The following is a 22,915-nucleotide window of genomic DNA, read 5'->3' as shown; positions in this document are numbered from 1 at the left end:
GGGCCTAGGTCAAATTTAAAGTTCTTAAGAAAAAATGCACAGGATCAGAGTTAACATCCTTCGAAAAATATCTATGGTATAAATATATTGATTTAAAAAAAATCCCTTTCTTACTACACAGGCAGGTACACGTATCTCGTTAATTTGATTCATGTCAGTAAGGCCATGGCAAGACGAACCGAACCCTAGACCTGTCAGACAGACATATAATAATATACATGTACATCGCACAATTTGATAATCAAGACAAGATGAGATTAAAACATGTCGATATGGTGTCTTCCTCGAATGCCAACATTTTATATGTTACCTATTCCTTGACTGCCAACAAAAATATTTCAATGGATGTTTATATAATAAGAATAGGTGTTTTTATAAGTATTTAACTGTAAAAAATAATTAATGAAATTGATGAAATTGTAACATTTTATCACATTTTAATCAGAAAAGTAGCAAAATTTAAGGGTTAAATAATGATGAATATAAAGATAAAAAGAAAATGATTTGTTTTTACTATTTATTAAAAAATAAATAAATTTGGGAATGAAAAAGTTTTACCAACATAAGACATATATATAAATATAATATATATTTAGTTGAAATACAACTATTTCAAACTAAAAGAGGATATAAGAGATTTATTTAGTTCCATATTATTTTAAATATTATTTTGTTAAGTATATACTTGAATTATATGAATATTTTGATTGAACAATTTTTCTCATACATATGGGAGTCACACAATTTAATAAAGAATGGTTTAAAACTATTATAAAGCAGAAATTGTTAGATCAATATATTCAGAACTGGAATTCCCTCATTCAAAATTCACCAAAAGGTATAAACTACAAAAAAATTAAGAAAAACTTGGAATTCGAAGAATATTTTAACATTTTGGACTTCAAAGACGCTATTGTTTTTTGTCGATTTCGAACGACTAATACTAAGTTGCCGATTGGAACAGGAAGATGGCAAAACGTGATCAGAGAAAACCGCCTTTGCAGTCTATGTAACAATCGACAAATAGGTGACGAATATCATTTTATATTTGAATGCAATTTTTTCCATCAAAAACGGAAAGAGTTTTTAACTGCATATTTTACAAAACGACAAATACAGTTAAATTCTCTGATAAGATAAGTACAAGAAAACCAGTTCTGAAGAAGCTTTGTTCTTTTATAAAAAAAATATAAATACTTGTGTGTGTACTCCTGGCTTGTAACTTTTGTAACCTCTCTCGCTTGTTTTGTACATATTGTAAACATTTATTGTTGTATTTGTTATCTCTGTACCGATGTAATGCATTGGCTTTATGAGAATAAAGATATATACCATTATTAAACTTTTTGCACCTATTCCTCGAACGCCAACATTATTTCACAGGTAAATTGTCGGTAGATCAAAGGATGTTGGCACTGAAGGAATAAACCATCGATATACAAGTTTCGGCTATGCATTACAATAATTTTGTTGGTGTTGGTTACATATTGGTTCCTCTTTTTGCCTCTGATAAACATTGATGAAGGTTAAAAATTCTTAAAATATCTTAAAAAACTAAACTTTTATTTCATTATTCTTTATTTCTGCACCGTGACGTGTGAAGTTTTAAAAACTGGGAACAAAATATTTGTCCAAATTTTAGGGTATGAATTTGTGCGATCTTGACCTTCAAAATAAAGTGGATTTATTCTCACGACTGGTTATTCCACATCTTTAACAAACAAAAGTGCATAGGAGTTCAAGGCCAGCTTTAATACCATGCTGTCAGACTAACATGCACTCCTTACAGTCATATCCTTCACCAAATATAGTGGTCCTTATGAAAAACAGACCACAGACCAAAACACCAAAAATCAACACTGACGAATAAATCATTAAAAAAGTTTATATAAACCCTGCCAAACAGTAAAATGTACCCCTTACAATCAGTTATACACAAGAGTTTGTTGACATTTTTGTTATTGTATAGGATAATCAGACAAAAACACGAAAACATTGACTGATCCGTTAAAATGAAGTCAAGGTCATATAAAAACTGTGAGACAGACATGTTCATCTTACAGCCATTACATATATAAAATGTTGTGGCCCTATTTGTTCCAAGTAATTTAGAAATAGACCAAACCACAAAACTCGACTTGTTTAATAATCAGGAAGTGAGGTCAAGGTCAGATAAAACACTCAGCATGTAATAATTGTTAAGTTTACTCTTGATAAAAATGACGTAAAGATGATTTCCCGCCAAAAGTATATTACCGGTATTGTTGTTTACTGCTACAAATAGAAATGATTCGAAGCTAGTTCCTAATGAATTTTTTATTAGTAATTTCTTTAATTATGACAAAAAATCCTTTTTATGAAATACATGAGAAATAGACCAAACTTTAAAAAAAAAATGTCCAATAACCAGGAAATAAGGTCAAGGTTAGGTGAACCTGTTACTTGGACATGTACACTTTGCAATCATACGTCAATACAATACATAAATTAATATCGGGCCCCAATTGGTTCAATTATTTGAGAAATAGGCTAAAACCACAAAAACTAAACATTATCAACTGAAATATACCCAGTAATGAAATAAGGTCAAGGTCAGATGAAACCAGACAGTCAGACATGTCAGATTAGTACACCATATACAATTTATATACGAGGTTGAGGTCAAGTGTCTAATGTCTATCAGATATGTATTCCTTACAATGAACCCACATACCTAAGCTACTACTATTTTCACAAGACAAAAAGAGTTCAAAATTTCAGTCACTGAACCATGAAACAAAGATCAAGAACAATGGATATATAACAGATGAAATTCACTCAGGCCTTTTACCTTCTGGTATATATGTTACAGTAAATAGGTGAAATTAGGAATTACACGTAATTACTAAACATTTCAGTAAATACCTGTAATTACTAGCTAATTTAGTAATTACATGTATTTACTAGTTGTTTCAGTGATTACTGGTAATTACTGATTTTTTTTTGTCATTTTTACAGCTATTTACTAACGTGATGTTTTTGTTTAAAAATTAAAAACATAATTCAAGATACCAAATAAGAAAGTAAAGGGGTAGGGATTTTAAGGAAACTTACTTGAGGATGTAGGTCTATAAGGCACATCAAAAGTGCACACTCTTTAGTGTTTGTGAATTGAAACTGGAAAATGGTTGTTTTATAGGTCTTGAAACTCCGTAAATATATGCATGCAAGACAATGATATCAATCCAAAATTGATTTTCATAATTTTGTTAAACTAAAATCTCAATCATGCATTGTGGTTTAAAACTTTAAAATAACTTTCTCCAGATATCTTATATTTCTATCAAACATGGACAGAAGCTAAATGTTTATGAGTATAAGATAATATCCGAAAGTAAAGATTGTAAAAAAAATCCTTTTTTCCTATATTACTTATATTATACATGATAAATGGACTAGTTTTTTTCCCAGTTAACATTACATACACTCTGCAGTTAAAGTTTTTAAAACATTAGATTTTATAAACCATCCTGGATTTTTACCCAATTTTGACAGAAGCTTCTTTATATAGTACTAGTCAAAAGATAGTATCTAGAGGATTTTTTTTTGATTTTTTCCTCATTTTTGTTGAGCCTGCGATTAACATCGATTAACATCAAAAGTAGGCGAGACTATTTGTTCTGCAAAACCCTTACAATGTTAATAGCTTAATACATCGATAACTGATCTTCAGCTAGAGGTTGAATTGAAGGTCACATGAATACGTATTCAATGAGGTCCAAACATTCACTCGCAAGTGCACAACTCATCAACTTTGTTTATCAGCGAATTTAACAAAATAGAACTAGATTGGCTATTAACAGTGAACTATAATTTCACTTTATATCATTTTTATTAATGATTTAACAACAACAAAAATATATATTTAATTTTTTTCATATCTCGAAGCTAGTATAAACGCACATAACAGTTAATTCCAGTTCTTAGCATTCACAACATTATCTGATCTTTATAAGGTAATAAGTCTAAATATTCTTCAAACTCAATGTTTTTTGAAAAAAAGTTAAAACATAATGTTTTTTGGAGAATTTTCCATTTCTGATTTCCATGTCTGCTGAAATTGGTCAAAAATTATCTGTATATTATGCTCAACTTTAACCATTTCGGATTAAAACTAAAGTTTCTCTGATTCAACCAAATATTTGAAAGTCCATATTTATTCAAAATATTTTGAATACAAATCAACCATTCAATAGTTTAAGAGTACTAACTGATCTTCTAGTTAGTATTACCATAACTTTTGATCATCTGACCATAATACAACATTGTTTTAGCAGTCAGTAAATAGGTGTAAAAACTCATTTTAAAATTAGTAATTACTGGTAATAACTGGGCTGTTTCAGGAATTACTTGTATTAACTAAGTGCATTGGGGATTACCTGTAATTCCTAAATTTTAGTAATTACATGTAATTCCTAATTTCACCTATTTACTGTAACATATATATAAAGCTTTACACCAATAGTTTACACTGTTTCCTGGAAGCTTACACATTGCTGGTGTTACCCTGATCTTTGACCTAGCGACTTTAAAAGAAGTTAGTTGCATCTTTTTTTTTTATCACATGTCATGTGCAATTACCGAGTTATCTTGGGTATCAACTGAAATTATGGATCAAAATGTATCATCCAGATAGCAACTAAGAACCAAGCAAGTCTATAAATAGCTTCTGGACTACGGCAAAGTGACCTCACAATCAAAAGGTGAACATTTCATTCATCTCATATTTTGATATTGTTTATCATCAGGGTCAACAGTCTCCAGAAACCTAGGTTGTTCCCCTCCGTATGGTATTTGTCAAGAATTTCAATAACGGCCGGGACACAGACAACCAAATACCAAAATAAAGATGTCCCAACAACCTGCTGGCATTCATCTTATGTGAGTCTGCACGGAGATTAAATTTTCCTCAAGAATGAAATTTCTGTATTCTTACATATTTTTATTCATTTTTCATATTTGTAGCCCATGGTTATCTTTTCTTCATATTTTGTTGCCCATTGTTCTCTATTCTTCATATTTTTTTCCCCATTGTTATCTTTTCTTCTTACTTTTTGTCCATTGTTCTCTATTCTTCATATTTTTTTCACCATTTTTCTCTTTTCTTCTTATTGTTTGTCCATTTTTATCTATTCTTCATATTTTGTAACCCATTGTTACCTATTTTTCATATTTGTAAGCCATTATTCTCTATTTTTCATATTCATTTGCCCATTGTTATCTTTTTCTTCAAATTTTTTGTCTATTGTTCATATCTTTTTCACCCATTGTTATCTATTCTTCATATGTGTTGAGCAATGTTATTGATTCTTAATATTTTTGCCCATTGTTAACTTTTTTGTCCTTTGTTATCTATTCTTCTTATTTTGTTGCCCATTGTTATCTACTCTCTATATTTGTTGCCCAGTGTTATCTATTCTTTTTATTTGCCCATTGTTTTCTTTCCTTCTTAGTTTTTGCCCATTATTATCTTTTCTTCCTTTTTTTTTTCAATTCTCCATATTTTTTCTATTTTTAACATTTCTGGCCACAAACTTGAAGTGGGAAAGATGAACGAATAAACATAGGCACTGACCAAAAACAATGCTCCTAGGTGGGGCATGAAAATTCAGAGTGTTTGTATTCAAAACTGCTTTACAAGAGGTTTCTGGCAGCATTCACCAATTAATCAAATAAAATGGGAAAACCAATGGTCTAATCTATATAAAAAACGCAAATGAGAAACAATTGGATGCATATTTTTTTTTTTTTTTTTTAGTTGTAAGTGGCTTTCCTATCAATAACTGCAAGTATTCTCAGTTCTGTACTTAGGTGTCTTTTTAATTTGTTGTGGGGATGCACAAGAATCCGGCCAGATCCACTCTGAATTTTTGTTAGATGTATTTCCACTTGTATCCATCTGATAAGTTAAGCCTTTTTCAACTGATTTTTATAGTTTGTTCTTATGATGTACTGTTATACAGCTGTCCAAGGTAAGAGGAGGATTAAGTTCAAGCCCGCCACATTTTGTATGAATGTGCATGTCCCAAAGTCAGGAGCCTGTAAATCAGTGGTTGTCCTTTGTTGCTGCGTTACATAATTGTTTTTCATTCATTTTAAAAAAAATAAACTAAGCTGTTAGCTTTCTCTTTTAAATTGTTTAACATATCATTTGTCATTTCAGGGCCTTTTAAAGCTCACTATGCGGTATTGGCATTGCTCATTATTGGAGGCCATACCGTGACCTATAGATGTTTATTTCTATGCCATTTGGTCTCCTGTGAAGACTTGCTCATTGGCAATCCCACCACATCATTTTGTTTTATATTAGCCAACAAACAGACACGAGACAGCTCATAAATAACTTTAAAATTCAAATTTTTAATATTGAAGAATAAATATAATCTATAATAGCATAACAATATCACAATGTGGCCTAACAAAACCTCTAAGAATGGATTCATAAATAATGTAGATGCTAGATCCAAAATCACAGATGCATAGTACACTATCTTGTTTACTGATTATTATTTTTTTCTTCTAAGGAACATTAATCTTATAAATATAGTTTAAATTGTTACCAAATTTCATCTTTCCTGTTTTCTGTCACAGTTTCGTATGGTCGCTAAATGTACATAAAATAGCATTTTTTTTTCGTAATCTATTATTTTGCTGATCAAATCACTGGAAATTCCAGGTACGAAATTAAATTAAGTTCATAATAGTTGATACAGGATTATTTTATGTTGTGACTTACAGTATGAACTTGACACTTTGAAATAAAAGATTCTGGTTTTCTGGTTCTAAATTACCATAATCATGTCGAGAAAAGTCTGGACCATTGACTTGAATGTAAGTTTTAACTATTACAGTATTTTTGGTTACTGTGTGTAGTCTGATTTTTTGAACTGGAAAAAAAGTATCTCATGTGTGCCTAAACTATGGTCTAGTATATATGAATTTCTGAACTATTCTTAATATTTTTCTGAAATTTAAAAAAATCATTTGAAATAAATAAGTCTTTCCACTTAGACTATGCATGAAACCCGTATTCATAAAGGGAGTTGTTTATATAACACCCTCTTTAAAAAGATACAACCATATTCTCATTAACACAAAAATTCTCTATACAACTGTTTATATTGGCAGACAACATGTGACAAACATCTTTACAATTTCATGTGTTTTCTGTGAAGTGTTCTCCATCTATTTCTCAAATCTTCACTTGTTCTCTCTTTAGAAAAAGTAGACGATCCTAAAATAGTTTTCCAATTATATCCATGTTGCTTTACACCACGTAATAATCTACGATCTTCACACATTGAAAATGGTTTTCCTCTCCCTGGTTTTGGGGTAGATCTTATTATACCAGACTTTTTCTGTAAAGACATGAACAAAGAACTGATTTTTTAAAATAATGTTTGTTTTTAATGCATCAATAAAATTAATGTTTTTCTATCATTCTTAAGATTTATACAAGCATGACAAGTGGGTGAAGATAGTGGGTCATTTATTTTTGTATTTTTATATTAAGCTTTTTTCTCTATTTTAATTGTTTTGCCCATTATTCTCTATTGTTTATATTTCACTATCCCACCATTATATTATCTAGTGTGTATTTTTCTTTATCATTTTCTATAAAGCAATTTCCTTGCCAACTTTCTGTCTTTTTTTCATAACCCCTCAAAATTAGTTCCATGATCAACAGATATTATTGAAATGTTAAAGAACATTATCAGAAAATGTGAGTGAAGGAAATATATATCAAATTCTATTATCTCCCTTTAGCATGTTGAATGAAGATTATAATCTTCATTCAACATGCTAAAGGGAGATATATAGATTCCTACACTGCAACAAGTGTATTACGATATTTCTCCATTCGAGACAGTTAAATTTTATTTTTTAAAGCGAGAGGCTTGCCGAGCATTTAAAATAATAAATTTAACTGTCGAGAGTGGAGAAATATCGTAAAACATGAGTTATTGTAATAACTGGCCAAACGGGTGTCTTTTACTTTGCTGCCACCACCTGTGTTTCAGGTACACAGGAAACCTCAATAGACTAGAATAACTAGTCTAAAACAAAACAGAGAATGGTTTAAACGCGGGTGTACTTTATATTCAGAAGTTATTATCTAAGGTGGAAGAGTTTTAATTAGGTTAAAGGGATCAAAACACCTCACTATCTATAATCTCAAGAATTAAACGTATATATACTTAAATCGGGGGAGGAGATGAAAATTGTAAGGGGGTATTCAGATACGCTCTAGTCTGGAAATCAACACACTCCTGTCATGTAGTTTATAGAACAGATTATCTCTGTAAATTAGAGGCAGAACCTCTAAAGTTGACATATAAACTAGCACTAAGGAAGTGGAACCGAAGGACTGGTACAAACAGACTATCGCACAAATGAATATTACTGTCTGACAATCAAATAGTCTCTCGTCTATGCATAGCAAGAGGATCTATTCTCTCATGAGACAAGTGTTATGACACCAACAACCAGAGACCAGACTGGACTATTATCGTGTAAGTTTACTGACAAATAAACAAGATATTTACGAGCATAATTGTGTATTAAACGTAAAGCATTTCATATAATTTATATAAGTATCACAGAGTAACAAATTACAGTTTAGCAACTTTTCAGAATATATTTCTAACTATGTATCCAGTTATTTTGCCACAGTGTTCAACTACCTTTGATAACTATATTCAACCAACTAACTAATAATTTATATATCATATCTATGTTTTAAATATAACTATTATCTTCTTATAAATTACTCATTAAAAATAACAGTACTTTGTTATATTATTTACTAGACTTGAACCTCCTGGAGAAAGCACAGGAATACAAACTTCAATCACTGAGACTGAGAGTATTTAAAAAGAAGTTTAATTATTCTAGCTTCTTACAATTCCTAACCTAACAAATATTCAGAATTTACAAATATTCTCTCTGAATGCTGGAAAATCTCAGCAAACAGGATACTTAACAAAATGTCCTTAACAAAATGGGAGGGGAAAAGGGGAATGGAGAAGGCATGTAACTTTAATCCGTTTACCTCAATGAAACAGGTTAGCAAATGAAAGCTATCCTGAATAAATAGACCAGCTATTTATGTGTACTTTTTTTATGCATTTAAATTATCTATTTGCAGCATGGCACAATACAAACAAGTAATCCTGTGTTAGGATGCTAACACAAAAGTCACCAAAACGGACCCCACATCATTGTTCTGCGGTATCATTGATGCCAAATTATGTGTGTGTAAAGTTTAATTCAATATGAAGAATTACATTTTTTTGGACATTTTTGCTGTTTCCATGGCAACGGCGGCCATTTTGAAAATTTCAAACTCAAAATTAAAGTCTACACAAGTTAGGCAACATTTGTTATAAGTTTCATTAAATTTGAAGCATTTTGATTTTTTTAATATTTTTGCTGTTTCCATGGTAACGGCGGCCATTTTGAAAATTCCAAACTCAAAAGTCAATTCTACACAAGTTAGTCAACATTAGTTATAAGTTTCATTAAATTTGAAGCATTTTGAAGTTTTTCATATTTTTGCTGTTTCCATGGTAACGGCGGCCATTTTGAATATTCCAAAGAGAAAGTGCTGCTGCAAATTGTTCTCTCCATAATTATATACCATCATATACCATTAAATGTGTCTAGAATAAATTAAACTTTGATGTTCTGGAATGTTCCATGAAAATTCACCCCCCTAAAATTATGCCAGGAGACCCCCTACTGAAATAAAAAAAAGTTCCATGTTGAAGCAGACATGTGTCTCTTAATATTCATAGAAGTAATCATTATTCCATCTACTCTACATACAGTAGGAAATTTAAGAAATGTAAAAAAAAATTGACCCCACCCATCTTTGAGCCCCCCTAATTATGCCAAGATGACACCCTGGTATCACCGACATTGGGTTCTGCAACCCCCATGATGCAGACCCATACCCAGAAAAAATATAAAGTTTCCATCCTCTACTGCTTCCCAGAAAATGGTACGACAGTTTAAGGGGTCAGAAAGAGAAGAATAAGAATAATAATAATAAGAAACGATACAAAAACAATAAGTCCCCAAAACTCCGTTTTGGTGACTTAATTACAAAGTCAAATGTTTATGCCCTTGACTTAAATAAAACCAACAACAGGGTAATTCAACTTTCCAATAAAATCAGAAAGTCTTTGATAAAAGCATATCTCTAAATACAAGGCATTTAAAGAATTAGTCTGAAAATTTGCTTTCAATTTTAGGTAACAGATCTACATGTACTATTTACTGAAGAAACAAATGTTACTTCCAAGGTTGAGAACTATTTACAGGTAATTATCTCATAACAATATCATATGGTCATAAAACACTTGTCCATTTATCTAATTGTCAATTCAAAAATCATCATTATCTCAAAACATTCAATTTCACTAGAGTACTTTGACAAAGTACAATGAGAATAACAAGTTTCAACTTGTAAAAATAGAGCAACACATTAATGTGGCTATCAACATTGATCTAACAATAACAATATTAATTCAAAAATCTACCCATCTAAGGACTTAACTTACATTTTCATAATGTCTCATCCTACAAGAATTAACCAACAAACATAACTTTACTGACTACAATCTGGATTTAAGGTATAAAGTCAAGGATTCCTTATACATGTAGGTGTAACACCACTAATTCAGGCCCGGCCAGAAAGCACATACTAGAAAGTAGTACATATTTAACACAAAATAGTTCCTACGCATGGACATAACTTTCACAAATTTTAGAAGATTTTATTAGTTTTGGTATCAAATGAAAGCTGCATGACTGGTGATCATTGTAGAACAATTTTTGACTGATAAATTTGAATAATAAAAAAATGGCATGAAATTTAAAAAAGAGGGTACATTTTGCCTTTTTGTCATATCGTAAGTACCTGTTTTGGTACATCCGAAGTTCCTGGAACCAGTTCTTTCTTATATGCCATGTAAGGTATGTTGATTTTTTCAGTACAGGACACCAGAAGGTGTTGCTTTGACATGCAATGATTGTCACTTTATCTGAACTTAAAATAAAAGAGGTGTGCCTGCTTGAAACGGAGGAATTTAACATAGAAAGCAATGGGACCATGAATTAGTGGTGTACTTCCTATACCTCATAAAATTTTGATACATAAATATTAGCAATAAACATATTACCAATAACAAGCAACACTACGACTGTCACTTGCCTAAATACACTAATGTCTAAATATTTAAAAATCACCCGGGGTAGGACTTACATTTTCAGAATGTCTCATCCTGTTAAAATTTAACCAATAAAACCCTTAACAATTACTTTAACATTCAGGAATTAGAATATAAGGTCAAGGATTCCTTATATTCCATAAAAAATTTGAAAAGTTTAAATTTAGATATTTAAACTACAGTCATGATAGTACTACAAATGTAGATATGCTAATACTAAAATGGTAAGCATTACTGGAAGACCGCAGTAATCATACCATAGAATATATATTATTACAATTACCTGTATATATACATAACTACAATAAAAATATAATAACAATGTACAATACATAAAAAGGGCATTACTGTCTACCACTTTCTGTTGCAACTGGTCTTCTTCTTTAGGGGGCTTCTTACACATGACTTCACCTTCTTGGACGGGGAAACTGTACTCTCGGGTATAAATCTTGGTGGCATGACAAAATCTGGTAAAGAAGGTCTCGGGACCAAGCTCTCTGGAGATTTAAGTGGCGATGGCATAGCAGGAGGGTCTGAGAGGTGTAAGATTTGGTCTGCTAGGTCAGAACCCTCAGCCACCACCACTCTACTATCCAGAAACTCAGTGGAGACCTCAGTCTCAGCAACTTCATGATCCAGTGGTTGAATTTCAGTTATGGCAGGTATAGGCGGACAATTAAAAGGTGGAGTATTGGACGTCGGGATACTGCCAAAATAAGAGGCCAGTGCTGACTTAAGAACGGGAAGATCAATTGAAGGAACTAATTGTTGTGCAGATCCAGCTGCGGCAGAGGACCGGTTTTTTCTTTGTGATCCAAAACAATAAGGATGCCTCCTGTTCCCACTTGGATAGATGTATCTCAGGGTCAACCTGTTGTGGGTTGGGATTTTCCTTAACATAGACCTCATCATTTCCACGGTAAATACCTTGTTCGGTGGCAAAAAGTCTTGCATTGTTGTGAGGCGCATAAAATGATGCATGCCTCTTCATGAGCTGCCTATTGTCTGATGAAAAATGACACAGTTCACAGGAGAGTAGGTGCTCCTTCTCGCCAAAATGCTTACAGGCATAGTGCTAGATGGCTGCCCTCTTCTCTCCAACGAAGTAGCATTTAGTACACTGGTATTAACCCTTCCTCTATCATAATCCATGGTGCTGAAAGATAGGAATGAAACATAAGACAAATGTCGTATATTACAATTTACATTCTGGTTGAACACTGGCAATTACTGGCTAATTAACTATAGGATGATGATTGGCCAAGGACATAGGAGGTGAAGGAACACTATCTGTGACTAACATCGAGGAGATCTAACATTTAGAAGACTGGTTTAAATAGTTAATCATATTCACTGTGTAGTAACTAACTGGATACATATTTATTGTTAAAATTTGGTCATTTAATCAACATTAACAGCATCAAAATTATTATTATTTACTCTGACGTTTGTATATTTTGACCGCGCGAGAGCCCCATTCCGGAGACCGGTTCCACTGGTAGGGTTTCAACTTGTCATGGTTAACGACTTTGACAGGTCCTTCCCTGTCAAGTTGAATACAGTAATTCAAACTGATCATTTTCTTCAAAATAATACAGGGCCCGACATAAACAGGTTTTAATTTCTGACAAACTCTTTCTTTTCTGATTTCGTTCAGTAGCCAAACTGGATCCCCAGTTTTATAGCTGTTAAGGGACAATCTCACGTCATAGTGGTCCTTTCTTTGTTTGGCTGTTTGCAACATGAAACGTCCGCAGATTTCATGCGCTAATTGCATTCTATGCCTTAGCTTGGACACATAGTCTCCGAACGAAACGCTGATTTCCTCGGGTTGGTTGTAGCCAAAAATTAAATTAAGGGGGGTCTTGACTTCGCGTCCAAGCATCAACATGTTAGGGGTAAGACCTGTCGAATCATTCTCACTGGATCTGTAGGCGGCCATTAGACACCCGAAATGTTTATCCCAGTCAGACTGGTCTCCCTTTAAATAGGTTCGTAACATTTGCAGTATAGTTCTGTGGACTCGTTCACATTGACCATTACCTTTGGGATTACGGGTGCTGGTTCTAGTTTTCCTAACCTGTAACATTTGGCATAATTGCTGAAAAATCTGCCTCCTTGGTCGGAATGTAGACTTTCAGGGCAACTAAAACGGCCGATAAATTCATCCAAAATCTTTTGAGCACACGTCTCAGCTGTTTGGTCAGGGATTGGATAAACTTCTGTCCATTTTGTAAAATGGTCAGTAGCTGTAAGGAAGTATTTATTGTTCCGAACTGTTCTGGATAGGGGGCCAACAATATCAATGGATATTCGGTCCAATGGGGCTCCTACTGAAATGGATCCCATGGGCGCTCTTGGCTTTTTGTTTGGGAACTTGCTCTGGGCACACTGGTCACATTTCAAGAGGTGAATGGCTACATCGTCTTTCATCTCGTACCAGTAAAATTCAAGCCTAATACGGGCAAGGGTTTTCTTTCGTCTAAAATGGCCGGATAAAGGGGAATCGTGAGCTAACGTTAGCACTTCAGATATAAAACGGGATGGGGTCAACAATTGAAGGTGTTGAACAGAGCCATTACTCTGATCAAACTTTTTATAAACAACATTGTTCAATAAAGTTAAAGAGTCCCACAGGTTAAAATAATGCCTGGTTGTTGGGCTACTAAGGGTCAAATCAGTTGGCTTTTCATTTTTTCTTAAGCCATCAAGAATAGCGCGTATATCCGCATCATTTTTCTTGATACTGGGTCAGTTGGCTAGAGTTATATTTCTCTTTCCATTTTGTCCAATACTTCTTTTCCAAGTTAGCAGTTTCACTTCTTGTAACTGCCCTAATAGGGACAATAAATTTGGGGTTATTTGCTATGAGAGTACTCTCCATTTCTCAGGATCTCTTAACACATTTATTACAGGGTCCACACTTTAAACTTTCTAAGGTGTCATTTTCAGAGCATAGGCACTGTTCTTGGGGACAACGGAATAAACCATCAGCATTTCCATGCTTCGTTCCGGGTCTATGTATAATTGAAAAATTATATGCAGATAAAATTTCGATCCATCTGGCGATACGCCCCTTTGGCTCCTTTAGGCTAAAAAGCCAAATCAAAGGTTGGTGGTCGACCCGTACCGAAAACTCTCTACCCAAAAGGTATTGTCGGTAGTACTCTATGAAGTAGTGTAAAGCCAGCAGCTCTTTATCAGAAACACAATAATTTCTTCCCGCTTTGTTGAGTGTTCTGCTGCCATAGGCAATGACTTTTTCTTGACCTTCCTGTACTTGACTCAACACAGCACCAATGCCGGTGTCACAGGCGTCCGTATCTAAGATATATCCCCCCTGGTCTATTGGGTATGCTACTATTGGGGCCGTCATCAACAAATCTTTTATTTTGAGAAAAGATTCCTGACATTCTGGGGACCAAATGAAATTCTCGCCTTTCTTGGTTAAATTAATCATGGGGGAAGCTATTTGGGAAAAATGTTGTATAAACCTTCGATAATAACTGGCTAGTCCTAGGAACTGCCTGACCTGAGTGACAGACTGAGGAGCATCCCATTGCCTCACTTTCATCAGGTTGTCTGGATTTGGTCTAACACCATCCCCTGACACAACATGCCCCAAGAACTTAACTTCTGTCTGTAAAAACTGACATTTTTCTGGTTTTAATTTTAAGCCGGCTTCTCTTATTCTATGTAGTACCAATCGTAATCTTCCCATATATTCAACAAAATTTTTGCCGAAAATTATAACGTCATCAAAATAAATAAGACATATAGACCATTGTAGGCCTTGTAGTACCAACTCCATCAAACGCTGAAAAGTTTGGGCGGATGATTTAAGTCCCATGGGCATTCGGGTAAACTCGTACAGTCCATATTTAGTAACAAAAGTGGTCTTGGGGATATCAGATTCTTTCACTGGGACCTGATGATAACCAGATAGTAAATCTACACAAGTAAAAAGGGTGGAACCGGCTATCGTATCTAGGCAATCTTGGATTCTGGGAAGGGGAAAAGCGTCGTCCTGACATAGTTTATTTACCGAGCGAAAATCTATCGTGGGTCTTACTTGAATGGTATTGGTGGAACTTTTCTTTAAAACAAGACATAAGGGGCTTCCCCAGGGTGACGTGGACTTCCTAATAATGCCCTGTCTTTCCATCTGTTGGACAATTTCTCTTTCCTTATCAGCAAATGCTAAGGGTACTCGTCTAGGAGGCTACTTAACAGGCTTGGGTGTTCCAGTATCAATACTGTGCTCAATGAGGTGAGTCAACCCAATATCGTCTTCATTTTTTGAAAATATGTCTTCAAAATCATGTAAAAGTGAAGCAATCTCTACAATTTCATCCTTAGTCCGGCCACTCTGGGCCTTCTCAAAAACTTCTAGGAGGTGGGGAGGAATGTTGGGAGCTTCATCTGGTTCCCCATTACTGGTACCAAAATTAGGTTTAGGTTCAGGTCTCATCCTTGGTACTGAGTCTGATCCCTCAACTTCTGGGATCTTAGACTCTAACAGGATATCTTTAGGTTGATAAAGGGGTAATCGTCAAACACTCGAGTATCTTTGATGTTTTATTCTCAGAGGTATCTTCGATATTCATTAAGGGTATAATTTGGAATTCGTTTAAATGGGCAGTACCAATAACTGTATTTTGGTGTATGGTCACCTTATTCATTAAAGGGTTCATAAGTCTAACCGTACCCGTCACGTGACGGGCAAGATCAACTAGGCAGGTAGAAATTATTAAACTAGATTGTTCCATAAAATCATCTGATGGTTCTATCAAAAATTCTTGATGAGACAACCAACCGTCTAAGTCTGTTTTCTCTATATACGTCTCCAAGATAAGCTCACTATATCCTGGTACAACTGTACTGTCAGCAGCTACAACCTTTCTAACTTTACTAAATTCACCAATAAATTTAAATGGAATATTTTGTTCATTCCATAATAAAACTTGGTCAGCCAACCTTATTTCAGCAGGACCCTTTTTGCCCATAACAAGGATATCTAATCCTAGCAAAACGCTATCAGCAATATGCGCTACCACAAGCTCCATATTAAAACTGAAATTTCCAAGTCTCACTCCAAAATCAGCTGTTCCCAACTCCCTGAGCGGGTTCACATCAGCTCCAATAAGCGAGTGAGACTGTATCAAAGGTGGTCTGACTTCTTCAGGTATTCTAAAATATAACTCTTCAGATATAACGGTTCTGGCAGCTCCAGTATCCACTGTAAAAATTGTGGGTACATCATTTATCATTCCATCTATATAAATTCCATCCTGTCTAGACTTCTTTTCAATCTTAAAAACTGGTTTCAATATAGGTTTTCTGTTCTAAATAACCCCTGCATTTCAGAATCTTCAAAAATTTCAAAAATATCAATATCTTCAAGGTCTCGAGGCAAAATTATCTCCTCTTTGATCTCAATACTTGGTTCTGCTGTATTAACAATATCAGCTGTACTATCTAACTCCACTAAAATAAACTGTTTTTCCTCCACAAAATCATGGGATATGGTACTAGGGGTATGGTCTAATACTTCAATATGGTCCATTTTAGGCTGGGTCTCTGCCGTACAATTCTCAATTTTAATACTAGGGATATGGTCCAATACTTCAATATGGGCCATTTCAGGCTGGGTCTCTGCCGTACATTTCTCAATATTAATACTAGGGATATGGTCCAATACTTCAATATGGGCCATTTCATACTGAGTCTCTGCCATAAATTTCTCAACTAGATGCGTCAATACATTATGATCATCATACATTTTAATTTGGGGTTCCTTGAGTCCTTCATCAACAATAGAAAAACTCACTTGATTCATTAACATCAGCAAAATAAATATTCTGGCCATTTTCATGCTCGTCATGGGTCTCTTCTTGGCACATAGAATTGACCGTCTTTAGTTTAAAGGGTCTTGGTCATTCACAAAATCAGGAGCATTTGGATTCAAACGGGTATCAGGGGCATTCTGATTCAAACGAGTATCAGGGCATTCTGATTCAAACGGGTATCAGGTCCAAAATTATCATTTCTTGGCCTTGGCTGGAACGGAGCAGGTACATTCTGGTTAAAAGATGCTGGTCTGTTGTTTCCATTTTGGTTAGGAGCATTCCTGTATCTCCTGGGCAGGGGACATTGCCTAGCAAAATGACCAACTTGATCACAATTATAACATCTCTTGTCTTTCTGAGGTCTGGGATCAAATTGCCTCTGTACAGAATCTTGCTGCTGGATCTGACGAACAGGCTTTCTATTACCCTGCATGGTTGAAACCTTTGGAGAAATTAAAGTCTTCATTAGGGTAGCGACAAGTTTCTTGGTAGTGTACAGTAAAATACACGGCTTCTTTGATTGAGCTGGGCTCTTTATTCAGTTCCACATGTATCCTGGCATTCTCATCTAGAAGCCCTAGAAGGAAAGTCCTTCATAAGTCTTCTTGTCTGGTCCTTTGGTCTCTGTGGGGGTAACCTTTGTCGTACAGCATTTTCAATTCAGCAGCAAAATTCTGTACTGATTCATCAGTATGTTGTCGTCTACCATTGAACCTTGCTTGACCCTGCAAACTAGAAATTATTGTTTCAGTCATGTTTCTCATGACCAGCATGTTTTCTGTCATCATACCTCTAATGACACTGGTGAGACCTTCCAGGAGCTCCATACTTTCAGTTCTCTTGGATCGGTCTGGGCTCTCCGGCACACCGTGTAGGGTAGGGGAGGGTGGCCTAGCTTCTCTAAGTGTTGTGGACTGCAACCTAAGATTTCTAGCTGTTCTCGTTTTCTTTTTCGAATTCAGCGTAGGAGCACTCTGGTTCGTGGTTGGTCTTTGAATGACTGTGGTATCTTCTGTACACTCGTCAGATGACTCAAAATCATCACTGTACTCAGTATTTATCTCTGTGTGATAGGTGTCTTCACCACTGTGGTCTCTGGTTGATCTTGTTTTCACCATCTCTGTTTATCTGTATCACTATTTCTAGGTATGGGTTCGTATCACTGGATACTCGTATAACTGTTGAGTATCCCACCGCTGCCACCAATGTAATAACTGGCCAAACGGGTGTCTTTTACTTTGCTGCCACCACCTGTGTTTCAGGTACACAAGAAACCTCAATAGACTAGAATAACTAGTCTAAAACAAAACAGAGAATGGTTTAAACGCGGGTGTACTTTATATTCAGAAGTTATTATCTAAGGTGGAAGAGTTTTAATTAGGTTAAAGGGATCAAAACACCTCACTATCTATAATCTCAAGAATTAAACGTATATATACTTAAATCGGGGGAGGAGATGAAAATTGTAAGGGGGTATTCAGATACGCTCTAGTCTGGAAATCAACACACTCCTGTCATGTAGTTTATAGAACAGATTATCTCTGTAAGTTAGAGGCAGAACCTCTAAAGTTGACATATAAACTAGCACTAAGGAAGTGGAACCGAAGGACTGGTACAAACAGACTATCGCACAAATGAATATTACTGTCTGACAATCAAATAGTCTCTCGTCTATGCATAGCAAGAGGATCTATTCTCTCATGAGACAAGTGTTATGACACCAACAACCAGAGACCAGACTGGACTATTATCGTGTAAGTTTACTGACAAATAAACAAGATATTTACGAGCATAATTGTGTATTAAACGTAAAGCATTTCATATAATTTATATAAGTATCACAGAGTAACAAATTACAGTTTAGCAACTTTTCAGAATATATTTCTAACTATGTATCCAGTTATTTTGCCACAGTGTTCAACCAACTAACTAATAATTTATATATCATATCTATGTTTTAAATATAACTATTATCTTCTAATAAATTACTCATTAAAAATAACAGTACTTTGTTATATTATTTACTAGACTTAAACCTCCTGGAGAAAGCACAGGAAGACAAACTTCAATCACTAAGACTGAGAGTATTTAAAAAGAAGTTTAATTATTCTAGCTTCTTACAATTCCTAACCTAACAAATATTCAAAATTTACAAATATTCTCTCTGAATGCTGGAAAATTTCAGCAAACAGGATACTTAACAAAATGGGAGGGGAAAAGGGGAATGGAGAAGGCATGTAACTTTAATCCGTTTACCTCAATGAAACAGGTTAGCAAATGAAAGCTATCCTGAATAAATGGACCAGCTATTTATATGTACTTGTACAATTATATTAACTTCATTTTTGATTCTGATCTAAGCCTTAGAATACAAAGACTTAAAATGAACAGAACAAGTTCAAAAATCTGGTAATTTAGATAAATCAACTGCACAAACAATTGAAAGAACTACACGAATGTGTATTTAAAAAGCCAAATGTTTTAAATTGCAGTAAAACTGCTTAAAATCTCATAAAATACATGATAAAATACCAGCGTTTGCTAAATATGATGACTAACCGAAAATAAAGCAACGTCTCTCAAAGACTGACAAGGTAGGAAGAGCCCCCGATGAACGGGTGCAAGCTTTTTATACCCCCATGAAGCTATTGGGGTAACGAACGGGGAACTGTGAACGGGCCTGACAAGAACGAAAATAATCCCCGATTGCTAGAATTAAGTACATTAGAACGTAAACAACATGTTTACGGAACATAAAAATCATCTTAGTACAATTTACAATCACAAACAATATAGTTTTAATACAATAATCATGTAATAATCGATCTACAACCACTATAGTATTCATACACTGTTTTACGCTAGTGGTACATTAAGTTCACCTGAGGTTACACAAAGGTCACCTCATTTGCATAATCAATACACACAAATCATTGTGCCGGAAATGGCGGTTGCAACGCTAAAGCGAAAGTTAATTACACAAGTTGTTTCAATTCTACAACAATAAAAATGGTTGAACACTGGGAAAACTGTATGAATAGAACACTGAAAGTATAATGAATTGAATTAAAAATTTGTAAGGGTTCCGCGGAACCCAGTGTCTCTCCTACTTTTGCTGAAAATCACAGGCTCAACAAAAATGAGGGGGAAAAAAATAAAAATATTCTTCTTGATACTATCTTTTGATTGTAAGAAGCTCCTGTCCAGGTTTAGTAAAAATCCAGGATAGTTTATGAATCTAATAAATGTTTAAAAAAAACTTTAACTGCAGACTTTACACATATGTAATGTTAACTGGAAGAAAATCTAAGTCCATGTGGTCAAAAGTAAAATACAGAAAAAGTGGATTTTTTTTTTTATAAAATTTACTTCTGGATACTATCTTATGATCATAAATAAGCTTCTATCCAATTTTGGTACAAACCCAGGATAGTTTAAGAAAGTTATTAAAATTTTAAAAACTTTAATCACAGAGTGAATGTAATGTTTCCCCACAGAAAAACTAAGTCCATTCAAAAGTAAAATATGGAAAAAATGGATTTATTTTTTTACAAAATTTACTTCTGGATACTATCTTATGATCATAAATAAGCTTCTATCCAATTTTGGTACAAACCCAGTATAGTTTAAGAAAGTTGTTAAAATTTTAAAAACTTTAACCACAGAGTGAATGTAATGTTTGCCCGCAGAAAAACTAAATCCATTTACAAGTAAAATATGGAAAAAATGGAATTTTATTTTTACAAAATTTACTTCTGGATTCTATCTTATGATCATAAGCAAGCTTCTGTCCAAGTTTGGTTGAAATCCAGTATAGTTTAAGAAAGTTATTAAAATTTCAAAAACTTTAACCACAGAGTGAATATTTGTGGACGCCGCCGCCGCCGGAATGTAGGATCGCTTAGTCTCGCTTTTTCGACTAAAGTCGAAGGCTCGACAAAAAGGTGAGAACCGGTGTCAAACTTTAAAATAGCCAAAAATTGAATCATAGCCGATAACAGGTGCTCGACATGAAAATATACATGTCTTCCAAGGAATTTTGCTTGGCCAAGTCATTACATTATAGGGTCGGAATCTGTTTCTCTAATGATCTTTATTATTCTTTTCTGAACCTTGTGTTCTTTATATGCGACGTCATCAGGCAAGGTTGTCTTTTTTCATGACGTCACAATAGGAAAATTCAGAGGAAAACAAAACAGATTGACGACATAATCAAATTTCGACTAATCATTTGCAGAGAACAGATTTTTCACTAGTGAGGAGAAATATTTTTCTCACACCGGTCAGGAAATGTGAAACTATCACAACAATTAGAGAAAATAAAATTTGAACCTCATAAAATTTGGATGGGACCGACTTTAATAGTCAGAGAGCAGAAACTGAAAAATTTGCAATATTCTAAGTTATAACGAGGCTTAAAAATTTCAAAAACTTAAGATAGAGTGTGGAAATGAAAAACTAGTTGAATAAAATGACAGTCATGGCTATCACTTCATTTAATTTAGATTAAACACACTAAAGAAAGATTACAGAAATATTTATTTAGATATTTTTTCAAGTTATAAAGATGCATAACTCTGAAACAGTATAGGGCTCACAGACCAAATTGAAACTATGTCTCAAAATTTAGTACATAGCTTGTGTACATGTTTCATATTTTTTTTGGGAAAAAAACCTTAAGTTTGTGGAAATGAAAATGAGATGAACTGAAGGATGGTCAAGGGTAAGGCTAAGTGCATCCTAAAGTGAGGTCATGAAAACAGTAAATTAAAACTTTCTAAAGTTGGTAACATAAATCTTTAAAAAAAAAAATTTCAAGCAAAATTTGAACCCTATAAATATATTTATTTGTTATGAACAATAATGTATTTATTGCTTTGTTTTGAAGTATAAATTGTTTTTGAATATGTTATTAAGTATTTACTTCGACCCTCTAACGAAAATATAAAAAAAATAAAAATTTTGAACCAATTTTGTCAAAAAAATTACACAGTTATATAGCAGTTTGATAAACACCAATTTTGAATATTCCTTCTACAACACAACGTAATTAAAACGTTTAGCTGACTTTACAGAGTTATCTCCCTGTAGTGTTAGGTACCACCTTTTTACCTGAAATATTATTGCTTCTCTGAAGTGATTTGCGATAACCCTCTATTATAGTCTAGCTACCTCTAGTACCGGTAAGCAATAGTAATCTTACCTCTATTCCTCTGTATTTGTCCTTTAAGTCAACCTGAGTTCTAGATTCATGAAATTCAAAATTTTGAAGAATCAATGCCCAACTCTTCCCAAAACTGTTAACTCCATTCACTAAATTTTGAATCTCCTCCTCAGTGAAAGAAACTCTTCTTCGTCTCTTTCCATTAAAAACCTGTCTTAATTGACTTGGAACAGTTAGATCATCTCTCATTCTCTCAGGAGGGGTAAGCTGGAAATATGTTAGTAATATACTGCCTCATTTTATTAAGGACTTTTTTTTTCGATACTTATTGTAGTACTTTGAAGTTACTTAAACTTAAATTTCTGTGTGAAATCTTATGCGACTGTCATACAAGTAAGATGTAAAGTTAGCTATAAAAGCAGGTTTAATCCACCATTTTCAACACAAGAAATTGCCTGTAACAAGTGAGGAATATGACATCCATTTGTTTGATGTGTTTGAGCTTTCCATTTTGTCATTTGATTACAACCCTTCAGTTTTGAATTTTCCTCAGAGTTCTATATTTTTGTTATTTTACTTTTTATTTACAAATGCTACCCATTAATTTCAAGAAATTAGCTATCTATTTA

At 33.9% G+C, this 22,915-nt stretch overlaps 1 protein-coding gene across 1 annotated transcript in view; it reads right to left on the bottom strand.

Annotated features, from left to right (window-relative positions):
• Positions 1-7,106: 7,106 nt before the first annotated feature.
• LOC134694282 (putative leucine-rich repeat-containing protein DDB_G0290503) overlaps positions 7,107-22,915 on the bottom strand; it is a 65,767-nt gene continuing 49,958 nt past the window's right edge. Inside the window, exons 16-17 of the mRNA XM_063555286.1 lie at positions 22,326-22,553; positions 7,107-7,397 (exon numbers count right to left, since the gene is read on the bottom strand). Coding sequence (XP_063411356.1) covers positions 7,188-7,397; positions 22,326-22,553 — 438 coding nt within the window. The 3' untranslated portion in view covers positions 7,107-7,187. The remainder of the gene's footprint in view (positions 7,398-22,325; positions 22,554-22,915) is intronic.

Source organism: Mytilus trossulus, chromosome 13, assembly GCF_036588685.1.
Source record: "Mytilus trossulus isolate FHL-02 chromosome 13, PNRI_Mtr1.1.1.hap1, whole genome shotgun sequence".
NCBI lineage: Eukaryota > Metazoa > Mollusca > Bivalvia > Mytilida > Mytilidae > Mytilus > Mytilus trossulus.
The sequence above is the reverse complement of the archived record's forward strand: the minus strand, read 5'-3'. Positions and strand labels throughout refer to the sequence as shown.